This window comes from Eurosta solidaginis, chromosome 1, assembly GCF_040869045.1.
Source record: "Eurosta solidaginis isolate ZX-2024a chromosome 1, ASM4086904v1, whole genome shotgun sequence".
In the NCBI taxonomy this organism is placed as follows: domain Eukaryota; kingdom Metazoa; phylum Arthropoda; class Insecta; order Diptera; family Tephritidae; genus Eurosta; species Eurosta solidaginis.
Window position 1 is genome coordinate 264,557,805 of NC_090319.1, and position 24,355 is coordinate 264,582,159.

At 34.0% G+C, this 24,355-nt stretch overlaps 1 protein-coding gene across 2 annotated transcripts in view; it reads right to left on the bottom strand.

The window, feature by feature from the left end:
* hth (homothorax) overlaps window positions 1-24,355 on the bottom strand; it is a 712,335-nt gene that overhangs the window by 530,199 nt on the left and 157,781 nt on the right. For both annotated transcript variants that reach the window (XM_067760647.1, XM_067760646.1), the window contains exon 6: window positions 3,650-3,835. In XM_067760647.1, the coding sequence (XP_067616748.1) occupies window positions 3,650-3,835 (186 nt within the window). The remainder of the gene's footprint in view (window positions 1-3,649; window positions 3,836-24,355) is intronic.

A 24,355-nucleotide genomic window follows, 5' to 3' on the forward strand; every position in this document is an offset into this window, starting at 1 on the left:
TTTCATTACTCTCATACACCAGCCGGCCTAATAATCAGCCTCACTTTTAATGCGATAACTCGCATACGTTTCTTCCAAAGGCGTAAATGTGTGTTGTAATTGTTGTTGGTTCGCTGTATCCTGGTTGGCATTTTGGAATAAAATTCATTTTTTTTTTTCAAATCGAACACAAAACAAAGGGATGGAATAAGCAAAACATTCACTTTAAACTAAGTTCATATATTAGCGGAATAAGTTTAATTTTTTTTTCTATATGAAACACGAAATATTAAGTGTATTAAAACATAAAGAACAGATAACTGTGATTTTACATCAAAGAAAATATTGTAATACAACAAAAAAGGGTAACCAAGAAAACATTGTAGTAGAAAAAAGGTGGTATTCACAATATTAAGTAAGTTGAAACAAACACAGTGTAAAACTGGCTATATCAATATTCCCGAAATATTCAATTTGAAAGCTGGACACGTATGGTGTTTCACGATCACGTATCGGAAAACATTTGCACTCAAACGATAAATATAAAACGCACAACCATTCTGTGAAAAAAAAACTATCAATTATGTATTTAAATGGTACTCATTTCCAATAGCTCACGTTTGACTTTACAGCAGTTTTTTTATTTCAGAGCTATTGTTATCTAAAAAATGGAGTTAGATGAAGGACCGTAATACACGATACTAACTCGGTTCTGATTGCTTCAAATCGTTACCTACGTTAAAGAAAACTTACCACAGTTTTTCATGATACTTGTATTTTATACGCTATGATGTTTCATGTGAAACACTTACGGAACATAATCGTGTGACTGATCATTAACTTTGCACGTGAAAGACTGGCTGAACGTAATAGTTGGATTGATCATTTACTGATGATCTTCGATACATTTACGTTATATGTGACATCAAAACAACATACAATATTAGTGTGATCTCATGCAATATTATTACTTCAAAACAAATGTGAACTTTTTTGCTATCACACGTTATCCCATACTACTTATACGACTGACATATGATGCAATTCGCTTTCGTATTGCGATCAATCTCTCAGCGGATGTGACGATACGACTTCAGTACTCGCAAAAACATAAAACAAATATCAAAATCTAAAATTTAATCAACAATTGGGTAATCACGTCAGCTGGTTTGAGAAGTATTCTGTTAAGAAAACTATTTCTATAGTTGTGAGAAATGGGGTGGTTAAAATCTTCACGACAGCAAGATAACATAAATAGATCAGTAGTAAATAAACTATCAAGCGAGCATGACTGCCGTTTTCTAATTTTTGCTTTCGGACTACTGCTTTAGAAACTTTACACCATATATCGACTGCTGAGTGGAAAATCGCCCTATGTTGGGTGCCGTTTCAAAAATGCTCCATTTCAGAAAATCTTTGAACAACGCCCTATTTCGGAATGTGTTTAAAAAACGCCCCTTTTCAGAATTAGGTTAGAAAACGCCCTATCTCAGTATTTTTTTCATTACTGTCCCAACTAGTGTAAAATGGTATTGAACATAAGCTCAGATATGGCGTTTTTGTAACAAATTTTGAGATAAGACGCTCCTTAACTGAATTCATAGGTAGGGCGTTTTTAAACAAATTTTTGGTATAGAGCGTTATTTAAATATATCTGAGATAGGGAGTTTTCGAAACGGCAGTCGAGATAGGGTGATATTCCATTTAGAAGCCGATATATAATAAAAAATTTTAAATATTGGTTTTAATAGGCAATATATCTTAAAGTTCCGCATTATAGCCGTACTGTGAATACCGTTAGAGCTTAAGCTTCCCGTTATTAAACGCTGAGCAGTTTGATTCTTAATGGGCGGCAGATTACAGGTTTGATAAAAAGTTAACTATTTATATAAATAAACAAATCTTTAGTATTATAGTTGAAATAAATCTAAAACAAAATATGTAAATATATACGTATGGTATATAATTATAGTTGATTGGCATACATATATATATATACATAAAGACATGTTTTGTTTTTGTAATAATAATAAATTGTAAATAGAATAATATGTTAGTTTATACATATGTATATATAAATATATATTTATATATATATTGGCGAGCTATATGGGCCTCTTGCAAAAACGAAGTTCTTCTTTCTTTTCATATTTCATCAAAAACCCTGGATAAGGTTTTGGCTTTTTTTGTATGCAAAGTACTTGTAATTTTTTTTTTCTTTTTTTGAGTTTACTTATTTACTTTAGTTGTGGTACTTTTTGTGTTAGAAATTTGTTTGCTTGCTTTACTTTAACATTTCTTGCTTGTTGGTAAGATTTTTGTTTTTTTAACAAAATTTAGATTGTTGAAAAAATTTATACAATAATGTTTTTTCTTTGCGAAAAAAAATCAAATGAACAAAAACAATTAGGTATTATTGTTATTATTATTAGTTATGGATTGCAAATATTCGTTTCTTATGTGCTATATACACAATAACCAACAATTCCATACACCGCTGCCAGCTCATGCTTCCATAACGCTGCAACATTGCTGCTTGCAACAAAGCTTGTAGGCATATTATTCATACTTACATCTGTTTGCTAGCAACATTGTTGCAACGCGCTGAGCAATGCTGGTGGCCAACAAACAAATTCACTTATTTTTTGTTTTGTTTTTTTTGTTTTTTTTCAAGTTTTGGGTTGTTCATACATTTGATTTGTATTGTTTTTTTTTTAAGTTGTTATTTTTAACGTTGTATTATTTTGTTGTTTGTTATGGCGATGTTGCACCCACGTATAGTGACAATGAAAAATGCCTGTGACAGTCAATGATGTGGCCTGCAGCAACGTCCGTGCGTCAGCAACAGCAGAAAAAATTCATTTTCTTTATTTTATGCATTTCTATGTTTCTGTTATTATTGTTAATAATTAGAGCTGATTTACATTTGTAGGCTGATTTGCTGTTCGAAAATGTATGAAAAACAAATTTAAGTACTAGTTTTTCTGGTTTTTTTTTTTGTTCTTCTTTGGCTGCTGGGACATTTATCCACCAGTGGAAGAATATGTTGTTGCGGCTATGTTGGTGCTGTTGTTGCTATTGCTGGCGCTTGGCGGCTAGTTTGTATGTACATGGCGTGCTGTCGTATGTTTGTTTTTTTTTTATTTACGTTTATAACAAATTTTGAAAGTTTTTCAGGCATTTTGTGCGCTTTCCAAAAGTTCAGTTTTGTTAGCTGCCCATTTAAATTTTCCTTTGTCGCTATACGTGTGCGTAACTCGCGAGAGACGAGTTGTTATGAAGTTGTTTGTTGGTCTTTGTTTTTGTTATTTAGCGGTGCGGTCTTGTGTGATCAATTTAAACAATTTTTCTTTCTGGTCTAAATCTTTTTATTAAGCTTTTCTTCGTAGTTTTGCAATTTTTTTTTTCTTTGTTTGGCATTATGTATTTCTTTCTTGTTTTTAGCTAAATCAGTACGTTTCTATTTCAATTTAATTAAATTATTGTTATTATCTTCTTGTGAATTTTGTTTTGCTCTTTTCAAAATTGTATTTAATTTTTAATCCCAGGGCATTGTGAGCACCCGCTTCGTTTTTGCAAGAAGGTCGTTATCGTACTACGAACATGGGTGCACCACCGCATTGTAGCTCGCCAATATAGGACCATGTGCTCCCGCGAAGGGGGTACTCACAACGTCTGGTGTACTAGCTCCATCGGTGTGCGATGTCGAGTCGGCATTACTTCTTCCTTCACCATTAGCTGAACCTAATTCCGGTGGTTTGGTGGTGTCCCGTTCGTCAATCACTAAATCTATTGGCATTTTACCCTTTAAACATGAGATATATCTATGGCAGAAATTATCGCATAGTTCATGCACCTGCAATTGTACAAGAGAGCAGACGAAGAAGAGGAAGAAAAGAACAGAAAGAAAGAGAAAAAGAAAACATTAGTTATTTGTTGCATAGCTTTTTTTTTGAATAAGATTTTTTTTAATACAAATAATTTGCTTATACTAAACTAGCTCGTATATTTCAAATTAATTTTTATTCTGCAAATTTTGTACTGAATTTTTCGTACGCCAATTTTAAAACTGAGCTTGTGAAACAAATTTGATATCTCGGGCCGGAAGACATCGAACTGTTCTATTCACAGAGCAACGGCGCACCCTAAATGCTTGTTCAATCACCTGAAAGAATTCAAAGGTCGTAGTTATCGGGACGAAATTTTGATAAATAGATGGATGAATAATTACTATATTCGGCCCCCGCAGACGGTTGATCGACTTTTTAGACTCAGAGAGGCCGATTGCCAACAGCGCGAACACCTATGAGTGAGGAATAAACGAATTGACGCCGAATTGTTGATGAATACAATATCACCAGCATATATTAATTTCTTCTTTAAGACACTCATACATTCACATATTTAGCGGTCTCTTTTTGGAGGACATTTCAGTTAGAAAAATATTATGACTTAGCTTTTTAAATTTAGTGTTATTGTGCAGAAATCCGAAAACTTTATTTGTGGACTGCTGAGTTGGCTGTCGTTTAAAAAAGCAGCTCGGACATGAGTCATGATCATCGGTAGGAAAATAGTACCACAATTTGAAGGGGAATCTCGTTCTTAAACCCATCATCATCCATATAACATCCTGACGATTTAAGCACTCTCAATATCAGCGCAGTTACGCGACGCTGCGTAGCGTTATAAGGTTCTGATGAGCTTGATTTTAAGTAGCCGAGAAGTTAACGGAAGAAGTGCTGGTGACTCAGAAACATGTCTTACTAACAAATTTTGTGTTAAATTTTGTATTTTGTTTTCTCTAATAAAAGTAACAATAAAATTATATAATTACGGGCTTTCAAAAACAAAAACAAAAAATGGGCAAAAGAAAATGTGTTTTAAATGGTTTCCCCGGAAAACTAAAAAAAAAATAATTTTAAATAACTAACAGTTATTGCGTTTTTTTAGTAATTAATAATAACGCATAAAATTAAAATATTAAATTATTTTATTAATTTAATATGCAAATAGTTCTTGCTACAATAAATAGGATGTAAAACAAAATTACAGATGTTATAACATTTATTGTTATGTCCCTATTAAGCAAGACATGTAATATTAATTATATTTTATTTATTAATTCAATTAAAAACCAATAGCCTTTAAATGTTATTTCTTACATATATTTTTTTAAGCAGTTTTTACTACTGAAATAACATACATGGAAAACAAAAATATACAAGTACAAAATATGATAGAAGAATGCAATTTTGATTAATAATTATTTTTATTAATATTATTTTTTTTTTAAACTCATATCAAAAAAGCATATTCAAAACACTTTATTTAACTGCCCATTCAACGCATTATTCACTCATTCTCGTACATCATAAAATATTCACTTGTTGCAAGTAGCATTTTCCGCGCAATTAATTGCCACCCAGACATGCCGCATTAAACGTTAGTATTGCAACTGTACGCACAATGCTGCATCATGCCCACACACACGCACACACACCGGTATTTATACTTTGGCCATAAAATTCAACTGTCAACCTCAACACTGACAGATTAATCAAAAAATTATTATGTTTATGATTATTGTTATTGCTATTGTAAATGTCATTGCTGCTGCTGGTGCTGTTGTTGTTGCTTTAGTAATTATCAGCAACTGCTCATCAGTCAGCCGCATTCGCTGTCTGTAGTAGATGCCGATGAGTAAGATCACACTATAAACATATTAATTTGGAATTTTATGAGTGTATGCGTAAGGCACAGTGGTGTCAAAAATAAACCCATTTGGACTTTGTGGATTTTGGAACTTTTTCCAAAATTTTGAATTTGTGCTAACGTAAATTGATACTAATTTTCTGCGATGTCTTGAAAACAACGCTTGTTTTTTCTCATTTTTCCAGAGGTTGAATGATATCGACATAACCATAACGAATATCAGTAATGAATACCCAAACATTCCAGAAACTATCCCGAAAAAATCAAAACAAAAAATAACACCAAAAATTTCAAATTTATCTGAAAATCATTCCGAAATAATAAATAGATGGTCTCGAAAAGATCTGGAAAGATGCCCAAAATATTCTCGAAATGCTTCCCAAAAAAGTCTGTAAATGGCTCAGAAATAATAAAGAAAGCCCTCCGGAAATGATTTGAAGTACCGAATTCAATCCCGAAATATTCCAGAACAAAATTAATACCGAAAACATTGACGGAATTCAAAAAAGTTCTGAAACTAACCAGAAAATTGAGAGAAGTGATATCGAAAACAGTCCCGAAAACAGTCTTATCTCGAACAAATTCTCTAAGTATCCCAGATTAGTTCAAAAATGGCCCGAACTCAATCCCAAAATATCATAGAACAAACACAACACCGAAAACATTCATCAAATAGTTCTGAGACTAGCCCGAAACTGTTCCGTAGTGATCTTGAACACAATCCCGAAACGTTTGTGAAAACAGCCTTATCGCCAAGTTACTTAAGAACCTTTCGTTTGTGTTTTTAATTTATTTGTCTGATATATTTCAGAAATTATCTCGGTCAAAATCCCGAAGGGGTCCGGACTAGTCACAAACTTACCCCGAACTTAATCCCGAAACGGACCAACCAACCCGAGGTGATCTAGAACGCAATCATGAAACGGTCGCGAAAGTAGTCGAGTCGCCAAGTTACTTAAATGTGGATCGTTGCGTTTAACAAGTTAAACAATAAATCAGCTTTATATAAAGTTAGTCAAAAATATGGGTTGCACTTACCACAAATAAAACTTTGGGTTCAACAATTTTGCCACTTCTGTAGCATTTCACTTAAAATATCTGTTGGAATTGTGATAATTATTTGTGAGTTCGCTTTTCTTTATTTTTTCTGCTAGTATACTTATTATCAGCATTATTGTTGTTATTGTAAATATTGTTACGATTATTGTTATGCTTATGTCGATGTGGTATTGCAACAGCAAAAGCAACAACTCAAAATATAAAGATATGTACAAGATCAACGACAACAAAAACATGCAATCATTCACGCAGCCGCTGTTCATATAAAATTGATTTGTACGCATGTTATCTGTCACACCACCAGCGCACGCATTAACAACAACTTCTAGCTGCAACAGCCGACTGCTACTACTTAAAAAAAAGCGTTGACGTTCGCGCTAAAGAATTTTGCCGGCGCATTCTTTTAGTCCCTTTGGAAGTTGCCAAGAAGTGACAACCAAACACAAAGTTTTAGCGTGGTAGAACCTAAATGTGTTGTCTGGCCAAGTTATACTTGCAACTGTAAAGTAGAAAATGTATGAGATCTTTCTTTCAGGTAACTACTGAGTTTATTGCCTAAGATTTGGTGTTCAGCAGGCAGCAGAGTGCAGTGAGGCAGTGTTAGCACCGTTTCATATAATAACATTTTTATGTAAATTGCATATGACCGGCGAGACACGTGCAACAATTTGTGGCAAATTGTAATTGAATTGAATGCAGTGATTTTTTACAGCAAAAAAATATCAATAAGATTTAATTTTATTTTATTTAAAGCAAATATAAACTTGTTATACAGAATTTTTATAATAAAAAGTAATGCCATCAATTTTAGCTAAAAGTAAAAAAAATTTAAAATTGTTAAGCTTATTTTGTTTAATGCCCTTCCATAACCTACAATATTCTTGACTTTGGTGACAATAACACTGACCACATGCATCAGAAACCGCCACTCAGTACATACAACAACTTAACTGGTAGACACATAAAGCCAAAACAAGAAAAGTTAACAAAAATGCGTCTCCTATTTTATTCCTTTTTTGACTGCACTTCAGGAAGCGGGCGATGTTGCTGCACAAACGAGTCTGGTCACTTTTATTGGTAAACTATGCCAATGCAATAGTATGTAAATAAGCGCGTAGTAAGCCGAAAAGAATGTAGCAGGTTCATTGAAAAGGAGAAGATGTACAAACTACAGAATACGGAAATATTAAAGCGAAAAAAGGTGTGTTAGAGTGTAAGCAGTCCCTAGAAACAATCGGTACAAGGAGAGGCATACATTTAAAGTGAGTCTCACCAGAGCATAGGGAAAGATGGGAATCAAAAAGTGGATGAGCTAGCTAATAAGGGGAATCTATCGAAGTTTGCTTCGGAGAGGTCCCAATCAGATGGGGCGAGATTGGGAGAAGTCGAGAGTTGATCGACCAAGCGTGATAGGCGTAGACATAATTGCGGGGCTATAGAGTGTCGAAGGTTATGTGTAGGTCTTACAACCTTAGCATAAAATAGGTACTCTTATCATTGAAAAGAGGAGACTGTAGGATCATGCCGGGTATTCTGACTTGGCACTGCCTTCTGATTTCGCATTAGGCTTAGTCAGCGATAGCAAATGCACACAGAAAGATCGGGTTGGAGGACGAAACGATCGAACACATTTTTTTTCTCGTGCACAGCTCTAAGTGTTACGTTTTAAGAAACATAAAAGACCTTTATTACAAGAAACTTCTTCTGAAAAGAAAAAAATATCAGAACAAAATTCTTTGTTTTACAAAACTCGTATTTTTGAGAAACGAACCCCAGCTGTTAGGAGTAATACAACTATCAGCAGGGCCGGCTTAACAGGTAGGCAGAATAGGCAGCTGCCTGGGCCCCGACTTTAGGGGGCCCCCGAAAAATGAAAAATACTTTTAAAATTTTCTTACAAACATAACATTCTAGAGAGTGAAAGAAAAATATAATCAGCACTGAAAATAAATTTTACTCAAATAAATAAAACTCAATTGACCGCGTTCAAAAGGCGACGACCGAGAAACTAGACAAGGTTCCTAAAAAGGACATTTTCGACTCATTTGACAAATTGTATGAGCATGCAAAGGAGTGTATCGAAGTGAAAGGAGAGTATATTGAATAATAAAAAAGGTTTATAACTTTTCTTCAGTTGGAATGTCATGCTGGTGAAAGTCTAGCGAATCAAATTTTAAATTAAACATGTCCGTGAAGTATAAAGGTGTGCAAGCAAGAATATTGAGTTTGAATGAGAATGCGATCTATGTTCCCTGTTCCGCGCATTCCCTTAATTTGGTTGCTGAGCATGTTGTGAAGTGCTGTTTTTATGCAGTAGATTTTTTCGCCATTATGCAGACATTATATAATTTTTTTTTCACTTCCACCTATCGTTGGGGCGTATTAAAAAATAAAATAAACAATGAGAAAACTTTTGAAGAAATTTTCAACTTCACGCTGGGAAGCACATTCGAATGCGACGAATGCAGTTTACGATTCATTTGATAACATATTAGAGGCTCTAGAAATCATTGCTGATGATGAATTACAAAATACTGATACTCGTTATGAGGCGAGGTGTATCGCGAATAAAATGCAAAAATTCGAAGTTGGTTTCATGTTGATTTTACGGATCTCTATTTTGACTGCTATGCGTTCAGTGAGTAAGTCATTGTAAAGTGAAAAAGCAGATTTGCAAACGTGTGGTTGATTGCACGGATTGTTAAAAGAGGGCTTAGTTTCATTCCGTGAAAAGTTCAATAATTTCGAGGAAAAAACAAAACAATATTACCTGGTGTAGGTTATACAGAAATCGTACTCGTCGTAGAAAAAACCAACCTAATGACGGAAATGCTCCAGGAGTCTAGAAGTAGAATTTCCTCGTAATCATCGACAATCTTCACAGTGAAATCAAACGACGTGCGAAAGTATATATGGAATTTTCAGAGAGATTTGCATTTCTCATCAACTTTTCTCTAAGTCATGGAGACCTCCACGAAGCTATAAATAACTTAGTTCGTTTTTATTCTAGAGACTTGGAAGAATTTTTCATTGAAATGAAACAGTTCCAAAGTTACGTGAACTCCGGATATACTGACGCACAAAAAACTCATAGTCATTTGTAAAAAATTCTAATGAAAGATCAATTAGCCGATGTATTTCCTAGTACAGAAATAGCTCTTTGGATTTTTTTAACATTAATGATCACAAATTATTCTGCCGAACGATCCTTCTCGCAATTAAAAAGAATCAAATCTGCTGAAAAGGCTACAACGCGACAAGAGCGACTCGAGATATTAGGTATACTTTGCAATGAGTCAGATTTATTGAACAAAATCGATATTGATGATATAATTGATGAATTTGCCGAAAACAAATGTAGAAAACGACATGTTTAAAATGTAGATAGTAATTTTATTGATATTACATTGTGACAATAAAATGTTTATGAAAGATATAAGTTCGTATTTTTTAATCGAAAAAAGAAGGAAACGGACGTGAAAAAGGGCCCCCAAATTGATGGCTGCCTAGAGCCCCGTTGAGTGTTAATCGGGCCTAGAAGCAGCAAGTGGTATTTTCGAAGAGGACGGAATTATTTTATAACATAAGTCCTGGCTTTGATAGGGGTTATCAGTTTCTGTCAGTCTGTGTGAGGTCCTGATAGACCGGCCAGGTCAACCTAACCTAACCTGTATTTTTTCTTATTTTTTAAGAAATTTCAACATAATCTAATAAATTCTACATTTTATGAGTCCACACAGCACACCCAATTTTTGAAGTCAATTGCGGCAAGTGCATCATCAAATGAAAGAAATGTGGAGCATCAGCGCGCATGCTCTTCATTTCCCAACATATAATTCAGCACGCCCTTCGCTAAGAGTGCAGTGGACTTTGGACAGTTGTAAGTCGTATGATGCTAGCTAGCTGCACATGCAAATCACTCGTCTGCAGTCTCTTATCGCAATTGCTTGTAGCGTATATATGCATGTATTTGAAGACAATAAGGTGGTTCGCTTTGTCTTGCAAGTTTCACGGATTGCATGAATTGTTTATATCATAGTGCAAAATATACAAGATTATGAGAGAACTCCATTGCAAAGTTATAGCTTACATCAGTACGAAACGTCAAAAAACTGGGAATCAGTGCCTTGAGGTAACGAACAGGCAGACCACCTAGCCAAGCATAAGTAACTGGGAAGCAACGTAGTTCAGGCAACACTAGATTGTATGACCAGAGCAAAAGATAGGCCAAGTTTTGTATACTCCCAGCATCAGCTAAACTAATTAATATAAGCAGAAAGGAACTACGAAGTATACGGGCACTGTAGTCTACGTTATCACATAAGTAAGAAAATCTGTCCGACACACAAATTTGTCGCTTTTGTGAGTTGGAGGAAGAAACGCTGCTTCACATTCTCCGGTAATGCGTCACCCTAGCAGGCAGAAACTCTCCCATATAAAAAGCATGAAAGGTACTTAAATACACCAACTCCACCAGGCAAACGCAGAAGGGATGACCTTGAAGGTTCGATTTGAACTTTCGTTCCCTACGGGGATGTTAGGAGTATGCGTACAACTCTCCCAGATTTTGGCTAATGCATTCTGCTTATCTTCAGTTGTTGTTGTTGCTATTATCTTAGCTTTGTGCACTACTTCTTTATACCGAAATGCATTGCTGCTATTGCATTTGTTGATGATGTTGGTGGTGCTATTGCTGCTGCCGCGCATGCGTACCTCTACTGGAACTGCTATTATCTCTTAAGCGCGCAGCTGGGTAACTCGTATGTATATATTTACATACTTTTATAAGTATGTCTTGCTGAAAGTATATCGTCGGTGATACATACATACATGCATATATATGTATATTTTGCTTGTGTTTGTTCATTGAGCCCGCAAGCAGTCTGAAACTTGTATGCATATTTATGCGAATTTTTGCATTTCAGCTGGTCGTTCATCGGTTGGCCAGTTTAAGTCAATGTCGGGTAACAAAAATGCTTTAGGTAATGGTCTTTTTTTAAACTTCTATACCTATTTAATTTTTTTATGCTTTTGCGTCCTAATATGTGTAGTGTTTGCTACCCGCCATTTGAGTTCAATTTCAGGTTTCATGCGCGGGATATTTTTTTCGCCCTTCATTTCATAGCCAGAGCAATGGGTGAGTTCATACTCACTCTTATGTACATACATATGTATGTCTGTATGTGTTTACGCACAAAAGCTAATTTGCATGCGATTTGCAGGCATTCAAACCTACGTATGTGTACATACAAAACATAAGTCACTCTTTGAATCAGCCATTTTCTTGCCAATATTACTAGTTGTTTAGTTGGCCCATTTGCGGTAATGGTGGTTGCGGTGGTGGCAGACGATGCGCAAATCCAAAGCCAAGTACGCAAAAAAATTTTCTCGATCATACAGAGTTTAAGAATGGTGGATGAAGTTTGTATTAAGACTATTTATACTTAAAGCGAAAGCAAAAAAAATCTAATTTACGAAACGTAACTCAGATACAATCAAAGCAAAAAAAAAAGGATTTTCATCAAAAACAACTCGAGGAGAACTATTTTCACTTCGAAACCAATTACTCGTTTTCAGTACTTTTTGTACTTCCAGGTACAACGATTAAGTTTCATTGAAAAAATTCCTAGCAGTTAAAACAGAAAGCACGGAACGTAATTTTAAAGTTAAAGCATACATAATCACATATAATCAGTTTAGGCACGTCACTATGCCGCTAGTAAATAAATACTGCACAACAACAGTGTAAGGAGATGAGACAAAAAATAGCTACGTATACATGAAAATAGTAGTTAAGAGCGTAGAAAATATTACTCACACATATAAATAGTAGCAAGGAGCGCAGATGACATTAATCATTCATATACAAAGAGCGCAGACGACAGTACTCTAGCATAGACATAGATGACAATACCGAATATAGAGATAAGAGAGAAGTAAATAAGGAACTCATCGAGAAGGCTGTTCGCAAAAAGTCCAGACTCTAGGAGAAATAGGCACTATAGGCAACTAAGAGTACATAAGCAGCGCAGTATGGGAAAAAGTTAGACAGTTTGATTTTAAAACATTGTAAGTGAAGTAAGCGAATTGTGGTGTTGTAAATAAAAAACGTTTTGATATACTGATTTGAGTTATTTATTCAACAGTTCATTGATTCGAACGATTAGAAGGCATATATTTATCGAGAATATTTTAGATTCACAGCAATATATATCAGAAAAGCAAGTCTAAGGAAAAAAAAAAATAACCCATATATGTATAATTGTTTAATCATTAATTTTAAATGGAACAACCAAACCTTTACAACAAAAAAAACGACCTAAACCATTATGTTATTTGCTCATCTTCATGTGAAACGTCGTCAGTTGCAAAGAGACTTCACAGTAGATAATAATTATATATATATATATATTTTTTTTTTTTGTTATAACAAGAAGAGTTAAGGAAGGTATCGGCAAAGATATGCTTTGAGACAAGAAACTCATTTGTCATGCAAACTAGAACTATTGACCAATACACACTATGGTTTAGTAACTAAATATGCAATATATACACACGTAAGTAGACTGTATGAGAAATCATTAAATATTTGTACGTAAATGTACATCTATGTTCCATTAATGCACCACAAGACAATTTGCATGCTGCTTGTCGTTTAGTTGTACCTATTAAATATAGATATAAATCTTTTTATAGTAATTTTCGATTTCCTTTTTAAATGACAACAAATGACTGAGAAATAGAGACGGAATTGTCTCGATGTGTGTAAGCGGTGCTATCATCTTACGATAATTAATATAAAGAACAAAACTAGGCAGACACCATAAAACGTTTATTATCTTACTATTGGAAAAGGGGACGAAAAAGCAAAAATATTTCTAATTGCAGCCTACACACCTGCATATGTACTTATCCAAACCTAAATAGCCAGTGCGGTGGAATATATGGCACACAGGTTAAATTTAGAGCGGGACTCGGGTGAATACCTCAATTGAATTGCAATCGGATGAACGGGTGTCACAATATCACATAGGTACATACCCACATATCCATATTAGAATATGTTTGTACGATATGGGTATCAAATTAAAGGTATTAATGAGGGTTTTAAAAGGGAGTGTTGGTAGTTGTATAGGTGGTCACCTTTTCGAGATATCGGCATAAAGGTGGGCCAGGGGTGACTCTAGAATTTGTTTGTACGATATGGGTATCAAATAAAAGGTGTTAATGAGTATTTTAAAAGGGAGTGATCCTTATTTCCATAGGTGGATGCCGTTTCGAGATATCGCCATAAAGGTGGACCAGGGGTGACCGTAGAATTTATTTGTACGATATGTGTATCAAATGAAAGGGGTTAATGAGCATTTTAAAAGGGAGTGGGCCTTAGTTCTATAGGTGCTCGACTTTTCGAGATATCGCCATAAAGGTGGACCAGGCGTGACTAGAATATGTTTGTACGATATGGGTATCAAATGAAAGGTGTTAGTGAGTATTTTAAAAGGGCGTGGGGCTTAGTTCTATAGGTGCTCGACTTTTCGATATATCGTCATAAAGGTGGACCAGGGGTGACTCTAGAATGGGTTGGTATGATATGGGTATCAAATTAAAGGTATTAATGAGGCTTTTAAAAGGGAGTGGTGGTAGTTGTATATGTGAAGGCGTTTTCCAGATATCGACCAAAATGTGGACCAGGGTGACCCAGAACATCATCTGTTGGATACCGCTAATTTATTTATATATATAATACCACGAACAGTATTCCTGCCAAGATTTCAAGGGTTTTTTATTTCGCCCTGCAGAACTTTTTCATTTCATTCTACTTAATATGGTAGGTGTCACACCCATTTTACAAACGTTTTTTTCTAAAGTTATATTTTGCGTCAATAAACCAATCCAAATACCATGTTTCTTCCCTTTTTTCGTATTTGGTATAGAATTATGGCATTTTTTTCGTTTTTGGTAATTTTCGATATCGAAAAAGTGGGCGTGGTCATAGTCGGATTTCTTGCATTTTTTATACCAATACAAAGTGAGTTCAGATAAGTACGTGAACTGAGTTTAGTAAAGATATATCGATTTTTGCTCAAGTTATCGTATTAACGGCCGAGCGGAAGGACAGACAGTCGACTGTGTATAAAAACTGGGCGTGGCTTCAGCCGATTTCGCCCTTTTCACAGAAATAAGTTATTGTCCCAGAATCTAAGCCCCTACCAAATTTCACAAGGATTGGTAAATTTTTGTTCGACTTATGGCATTAAAAGTATCATAGACAAATTAAATGAAAAAGGGCGGAGCCACGCCCATTTTGAAATTTTATTTTATTTTTGCATTTTGTTGCACCATATCATTAATGGAGTTGAATGTTGACATAATTTACTTATATACTGTAAAGATATTAAATTTTGTGTTAAAATTTGACTTAAAAAAAATTTTTTTTAAAAGTGGGCGTGGTCGTTCTCCGATTTTGCTAATTTTTATTAAGCATACATATAGTAACAGGAGTAACGTTCCTGCCAAATTTCATTATGATATCTTCAACGACTGCCAAATTACAGCTTGCAAAAATTTTAAATTACCTTCTTTTAAAAGTGGGCGGTGCCACGCCCATTGTCCAAAATTTTACTACTTTTCTATTCAGCGTCATCAGTTCAACTCACCTACCAAGTTTCATTGCTTTATCTGTCTTTGGTAATGAATTATCGCACTTTTTCGGTTTTTCGAAATTTTCGATATCGAAAAAGTGGGCGTGGTTATAGTCCGATATCTTTCATTTTAAATAGCGATCTGAGATGAGTGCTCAGGAACCTACATACCAAATTTCATCAAGATACCTCAAAATTTACTCAAGTTATCGTGTTAACGGACGGACGGACGGACGGACGGACGGACGGACGGACGGACATGGCTCAATCAAATTTTTTTTCGATCCTGATTATTTTGATATATGGAAGTCTATATCTATCTCGATTCCTTTATATATGTACAACCAACCGTTATCCAATCAAACTTAATATACTCTGTGAGCTCTGCTCAACTGAGTTTAAAAACGTTGTCTGCAATATGGTGTTAAAGGCACAAATTCTCGTATATTTTTTTAACAAATTTTTTCATGATTGATTTCTTTTGGTTTTTATATAAGAGCTATTTGACCCAAGTGGTTCGGTAAAAACAAAGTTTTGCTTTTTCCTCCTACGCCTTTCGCAACATTTTGTACCTTCTTCAGGGGGGTTAGGTGATTATTTTTTTCCATATCACAGTTAAAGTTGTTGTTCCATGGAAAGCTGGCTTGATTTTCCAACCAGCTCGTAGCTGACTTTTTCTAGTTAATTAAAAGTGAGTTTCCTTCCAGAATACCGGAAAATAGTCAACTTGCAGTTAGTTTAGTTTGGCAATTGATCGTTTGTTCTGCAGTGAATCAATATTAAAATGTACACTTCGAATCTCACTAAATGATCTTTGAAATTTGCAAAAATTATCTATATCTTGTGTGGGGCCGTTTCAAGAAAAAATGAGTTTTAAGTTTAATTGGAAATAGAAGAATTAGTATTATCACAAGTCAGATTTTGTTTTGGTAAACTAAAAGTGAGTTACCATCCGGTATCACTTGAAATAGTCAATTATTTCTAAACATGTTTTTAGCAATTGATGGTGATTTTTTCCGCAGGGTATTATGCATGCAGACAATACTCAACTCATTTGGAGTCTCAACAAAATCGTGCCTGGTGGGATCGCTACATCAAAGAACCAGTTTTTCACAAACACCTAAACACTACATAAAAAAACGCGACATATTGTCAATAGGGCAAACTGACAAATGGAGCATACGATTACCGTTGTGCTCTGTGAATGGGCGGCATAAGGGAGATGTGCAGTGCACTTGTTACTATTAGCATTTTTTACATTTAACTTATTTAAGTAGGTAGTTTATATGTAAGTATTTAATTAAAAATAAAAATCGTCAACAAGTTCGCAACAATGCATGCATGAAACTGGTAGACAGGTGGCGGCAGAAGAAAAGGAAAATAAACAAAATTTTAAAATATGAGTTTAAACAATGCGTTTAAGTTTAGCGGAACCTAATAGTGTATACCCAGTATTGCTTTTTATAAGAGTAAATATGTTCATGCTTTTTTTAGGTATAAACATCTTTGCGTACGATATATTAGAATTAAGAATGTAAGCGTAAGCTAAGTGTAAGCGTGGACGTAGTCTTTGGAAGTGAAATGCGTTATGGGAGTATATAGAATGTTAGCGCAAGCCAATGTAATGCTAAATGCCATCACTTCACGAAAGGAAGGAAAAAGGTGAAGAAGATGCCGATGATTTATAGAAAAGTTATTTATGGAAAATTTATTGATTTTTTACTAATTTTTTTTCGAAAGTTAGCGATATCCTATCTAAAAGTCATCGATTTTATATCTTCAAACTATCGATTTTCTGTCTTAAAGTTATCAGTTCGTTTACCTCAAGTTATAAAAATAAAACATTGACCGATAAAACTTCAATATAAATTCAATCACAAGCAAGCCGATAATATAACCAACAAATGTCGGTATTGGTTGTTACCTATAAGATCTCGAGGAAGCTCTTTTCAAATAGTACGAAATTATTTATTTCTGTTAAAGTTACCTATGTTGTAGTTTAACTTCAAAAACAGTAGTTTTTTAGACGTACAAATGTACGTTTGTACATCAAACTTCATGAGTACTTGGTACTCAGGCCTTTTTAATTCATTAGTCGATATATTTCTCAGTCGCTTGCTCAGTTACAGCCGTGGTCACCAAATTTGAAACTGTGGTTTTGCTGGTAACGAAAAACCATCGTAGTGTTTAAGTCATTGATAAATGAGCGACGAGGCATGACGTATGCAGACATATTTGAGTTTTAAAATTTTGTTAATACTGTCGAACAGTTTAGTCAATATGAGATCTTTATTGGCAGCTCAATTCAACCTTACCTAACTGACACACTTACATGCAGACTTGTATCTATCATTTGGCTTTTTTTTTATACCAAATATATTATGAACCGGTTATGCACTCATATTCTGTACGCAGATACTACTGGGTAACAGAAATAGAACTTTGCTTCATACCATTGCATGTGCCTAGGTTTTTAGGTATATGAATGATCCATCTTGTAAGCTAAAAAAACATTTACTCGGTTTCCTTTCTTGTAGAGTATCCATTCACTTGTTCTTAAAATTACATTCTGTGTCACGTTGTTTTCTTTTAAATGCTAAAATCGCAATTTTGTATGTCTGTTCTTATATCATTTATTTATTTTTTTTTAATTATACTTTTTTCTTTCTTGAGTCGCTTTTTATACATCAGAGCGCCACAGTGATTGAGTGACAAATGACAAAACAAAAACCTGTCGTGGGTTGCGATATACATCACTGGTCAAATTGGGTTGAAAGCATTAAAACAAAATGCACATCCGTCACATATACAACTATCGGGGCAAAAAAAACGTTGTGAGTGGTGGGACTATTGCAGGGAATTTGAAACTGTAGTACTTTTGATTTTTATATGAAATGATTTTTGTATGTAAGCGCTTTTAGTTAGACTACTTAATCACTTTTGAGGCGCATTATGAAAGCAAATTTGATTGGGCTGAAGGATAGTGTTTTTAGCGATATATAGCTGAAATGAGGCATACATTTTGATAGTACTGTTACGAATCTTAAGAGTTCTCGATTACTATTTGCCTTCTTAACGTTCGAATCACTGAACTGTCGAATAAATAAACTCAAATCTTCAGTATATCAAAATGGTAGCACTACTATGATAGTAAAACTTCACAATTGAAATTACTCGCGCACTTCACTTGCAACGTTTTCCCAGGGTCTATACTTTTCACGACCAACCTTCTCGATTAAATGCTTTTTACCTCTTTCATCTGCTGTTTCTCATATTTGCAGTTTTTTTCTATGATTATGTGTGAGTAATGATGACATTACATGGCTTTGTTACTGTGTATATATGTTTGAGTCATGTCGTCTGCGCTCTTTGTTGTGGTGTACAGTGCGTGTGATGTCGTCTATGCTCTTAGCTGCTGTGTTCGTGCATGCGTAGCTATTTGTTGCCTCATCTGCTTATATTGCTGTTGTGCTTGTGCAGCATTTATATACTAGTAGCATAGTGACGTGTCGAAACTAATAATATTCGTCGAAGACATTGTAAATTGTTATAAAATTCCACGCTACATCAAAAATGTTTACAAAGTAGCACAAGCACTTGCACTCTTGTGAAAAGTAGGAAAGTAGATGCATCACTATTAACACACATTTGTCAATATGCAATAGTTGACAGTTCATTAACTTTTTATAACTAAATGCGTATGTTAGGCCTTATTTAACGTCTAGCTTTCACTTATCTATGAAAACGGAAAAACTTTGAAAAAAATATAAAAAAACCAAGAAATCGAGACAAAGAAAGCTAGAGTAATTAAGACATTTTTTTTTAATGGCCCCAATTTTTTTTCTTCGCAGTTGCGTTGTTACGCTGCAATTGCGCTGTGATTATGAGCTGAAGTGCATAGTATGTGCGTGCATAATATGCATTGTGAAAACAACAAAAACAGCACGTATCTTTACGCTTATTGTACATATGTATATAAATAATATATTCCACTAAGTTAAACTAATTTTAATTGTTGTAGGCTTTAAGCGAAAGCGCGTAATAAGTTATTCATATGGCATGGATTTTACAAAGCAAACTATTAATGTACATACAAACATACATAACTCGAAAAATTAATAACCAGAACTAATCTATACAACACAATTTTATAGTTTTGAATGTGTTATGATAACATTAGAACTAGAAAATAATTGAATTTAATTAACTAGTCAGCTAACTTTCGCTAAAACAACCTGATTAAGGTTACGTTTATGTTGCAGCTCCCCAATGCTAGATTTGAGTGGAGCTTAGAAAATTCTTAGCGTCAAGCCCAAGCAGCTATACCGAGAATCTATGCTGAGAACAAAGTTACAACAGGAATACCCTATTCGTTTCAGCTTCGTTCGTTCTATGAAACGAACTTCCAAATAGTTGTCACAAAACAATACACAAAAAAAAATGCCAAAATATTCGGATACAGTCATACATAACCTTGAAATATACTTGAAAACAATATCGAAAAATTCAAGCTTTATTTCCTAAAAAAACAAAAATCGTGCTGAGATTATCCCAAAAAACATATCAAATTCATCTTCAAATAGAGTCGAAAACCTTCTTAGTAAAATCCCCAGATAATCTCGTAATTACCCCTAAAATAATTTCTAAATTATTTCGAAATTCTGTAAAATTATTCTGAGATAGACCCAAAACAGTCCTGAAATGATCTAAAAAAAATCCTGAAGTTATCAAAATATTAACCACACATCATATTTAAAACAGTTCCGAAACAAAGTCTCGAAAAAGTACCAAAATAGTCCCGAAATGATCAACAATGAATCCTACAAGTTGGGAAACGTTTCCGAAATAGTTCAGATAATAAAACCGAAATTATCCCGTTCGTAAATAGTGCCGAAAAAATCCGATAAAAATCTGAAATTATCGTTACATAATCGCAAAATAGTTTTGAAATTAGGTGCACCTTGTACTCTCAATTCATTAAAAAAAAATTTTTTTAATTTGGATTTCGGTATTCCTGTCAGTTTTAAACCTGAAATAGTTCTAAAATTGGCAAAATATACTGGTATTATCGAAATATAGTCATTAGGTCGATCAAACATAGTCATATGTTCCTGATTATGATGTCAGACTGAAATCGAAATATCGACGAATTAAAAATTAAAATACAATTTTAAATATTGTATCCTTATTTAACTACGGCCTTTTAACACATATAAATTTTTACAATAAAAAATACTTTCAAAAATCATCAATAATAGGCCAAGCATTATCTTTAAAACAATTCCAAAACATTCCCGATATAATCGCGAAATGATCCGAAACGGTCCCGAAAACAATACCAAAATAGCTCCGAATTTATATTGGAAATAATTCGACAACTGTTCAGAATACGTTCCGAAATAGTTCAGCAAACTCTACCGAAATACAGCAGAGAAGAAAGATTTCGAAAACTACCTCGAATTGAAAGTGGCATAAAAGTGCGGTGCAAATCGGCAAAGCCTCTCAGGCAGAGCCATTACTCTGGCGAGTACTCTCAGAACACTTCGAAAAATTGAAATGATATTTCAGCTTTAACAAAGTTCTCAGGCAGCTTTAGAAAAAATCTTAATACCGTCAGTCAGTTGCAGTCAAAAAAATGTGGCCAGCGAATGTTGTCGCTAACAGTAAAGTAAAATTTTAAATAGACAAAAAACTGAAACATATAAGCAACGAACAATGCTACAAAGAAATTAAAAGAAAGAAAATTAACAACAACCAAATAAATGTAACAAAAGTTAAAATTCCAAAGCTTAAACAAGACAAAATCCAAAATGAAATTGAAACCGAAATAAACATAAAACCAATGCAACAAACGAATAGCAGACAACAATAAACAGCAACGGCAACAGACAATCGAATTTACCTGAAAATTAAAAAAACACAAGTAGGTCCCAATATTTGTGTGTTTATAAAAAAAAAAACAAAAAACAATAAGAAACGACCAAAAATATATTGAATAACTAAAGATTTTGCGGGGCAAAGAGTATGCGTTTCATTTCATTTGTATGCTATCATTGATTTTTAACAAATTTATTGTTTTTTTTTTTCTTTATTTTTGGCTTTTATTTCGTTAAGCTGGCGGCATCAAGTTAAGCTCTGAAACTGGTAAAACCGAAAATGCGCTTAAAATTGTTGACGAAACTAAATTTTTTTTTTTTCATTTCTACAGGGGATCATCTGTTGATGAGCAGTTCATGAAACATGAAAATGTTGATGGAGAGCATGGCTGCTTGGTTGGTTGAAGATGGAATTGAAGGAAAAATGTTTATAAAAATATGCGCTAACTTCGGTTGTGTATAAAGCGAATACAAAAATTCGAACAACAACAAAATTTAAAAACGAAAAATTTGTTTGAGTTGTTTGTTGAAATGGAATTTGTTTCGAATTTATTTCTATATATCGTTAGCTTAATGTGAAAATGTGCTAAGTCACTTTTTTTGAAAAATTGTATTTTAATGCAGTTTTAAAACTGAATTCAAAAAACATCGGTCACAGGAACAAAAATATTTTAATTTTTACGTGCTGTTTGCAATGATGTGTAAATGTGATTAGTCGTCAACTGTTCAAAAAAAAATTTGCTAAGTCAACCAGTCAATAATATCAATCTAAATTACTAGTCATTTTTTGTGCGCGCATTTTATTTACTTATTTAATTCATTCAGTCTAAAAGTATATGCTTTGTTGTTGTTGTTGTATTAACGATAAAGACAGGCCCCGAAGGCTTTGGGTTGATGCTCCTTTGCCGCATATAGATCCGGTACGTTCCGGTAACAAAACACTAATAAGGTACTAGTCCGACCATCTCGGGAACGATTTATATGACCACATTAAATCTTCTAGGCCATCCCATCCTCCCCACCCCTTAGTTCCATGAGGATCTTTGGGTCGCCAGAGCCTCCGCTGTCAATGAAACAGAATTCGCCATGGGTAGGTGAGGTTGGCATTGGGTTGGATAAGCTATATATTGCGCTGGGAAGCCCTTCAGAGGGTTGCCTACACAACCCCTTGAAATTGGATTCACCCAATTGAGGCATATCTTTGGTATTTGATAAATGTTTTGCGCTGACCATAATCTACTTCAATTCTTACATGTCGATAACGACATGCTTTGTTACAGACTAGTTAAAAATAGAAGACAATTCAAGCTTAAACTTATATAAGCTGTTATTAAAATTAATAACACTACTGAATCGATTTGCTAGATGTACAGTCCTAGTTATAGGTTAATTCATAGCATAATACGTTTTATGAGTTATTTAGATAAATAATCTATTATGACGAAGATCACGCATTGGAATATATGGAATGAACAAATTAGATAAATCAGAGCTATTCGTGCTAACGTTTATTACATTATAGGCAAGCATGCGTGAAATTCAAGTTGTTCCGTCATGCAGAGCCAGATGACCAAGCAATTTGCACCTGCTGGTATTTGATGGGAGGCCCTATGGCCAGTGAAGCATACGTAAAGAAATATTTGTAAAAAAAATTTGAACTTTCTCAATTCTATAGGAGTTATATTCATAGAAAGGATTCCATATTATTGAGCAATATTCAAGACGACTTCTGACCAAGGATATATAAAGTGCGTTCAACGTCATAGTTAAAGTCACTGGTGTTACGTATACTGAACCAAACCATTGCAACAAATTTTGAAACAACGAAGTCAATGTGACTAGAAAAAGATAGTTTGGAGTAAAAAATTACACCCAAGTCTTTACTCTCTTAACAACACGATTAAAAGATTTAGCATTTAGTTTGTAGATAAAGTATGTGGCAGTTGTCTTTTTACAATAAGACACAACACAGCATTTGTTTGAATTTAAATATAAATTATTGTCTGCGCACCATCCGGCAAAAGAGTCTAGATCAGAACCGTTAGAAAGAGTTTGACAAATACATAAAATTTTTTATGAAATATATAGTGTTAGTGTTTTATTTCAATCATTAAAGGTGAAGAGTGATGGGAAAACATATTGAGTAAAAAGTGCTAAGTCAGGAGAAAAAATTTGTTATGAGCGCGGAAATTGTGCTAAGTCATAAAATAGCTGCTGGGTTGGCATTAGTGCACGGACTTTTAAAAAGAGAATGTTGGTAGACGAAAAATTAAAATAAAGGGTAGAAGTTGGTAGATTTTTTTTTTCCAAGAAAAAAATAGCTACAGTTTATATTTGTACAATTTTCTAGGGTTCATCAGAGATGTCGGCTTGGATGAGGTGTTGTGAAGCAGATGAGGGCACAATAGACCAATGGCGGCAGTGCGATCCTCAATTAATTATCTATCTATATTTGTACAAAACAATTCATATTTCATTGTAAAACAAATAAAGCACATGACACGGAAATAGCGCTTTAAAAAAGCATGTAAACAAAACAAAAAAATATTGTAAATTTGTATATACATAGCTTATGCCTATATGATACTTGCTTGCTGGATTTCGAGCTTGAAATACTGACGAAAATTTACCGAAACGTCTAATTACAACAACATTTTTCCAAAATACCAAGAATACTGGCACAAAATAACCGACTTTGGTATTTGCTTAAACCTTTTTTTTATTTTTGTTTAAAATTATTCACAAAAAACTGGTGAAAATAGCGCAGGGAAATATTTGCGTGCTCATTTACCACATTTATTTCATAAACATATTTCTTGTTGAATTCGTACACAAACTTTTCAAAATAAAAACCGAAATAAATGTAATCTTCGTTTGAAATAGCAATGGCAAAATTATTATACACCTAATGATCGCAGTATTTGGTTTCAAATCGAATATGTATATTGAAATGTTGGTAGATTTTTGGGCTTTGGTGGTAGAAGTGGTAGAAAATGAAAATAGGCTAAAAAGTTGGTAGATCTACCAATAAAGTGGTAAAGTCCGTGCACTGGTTGGCATACATGATTTCTATTTATCTTTTTTAAA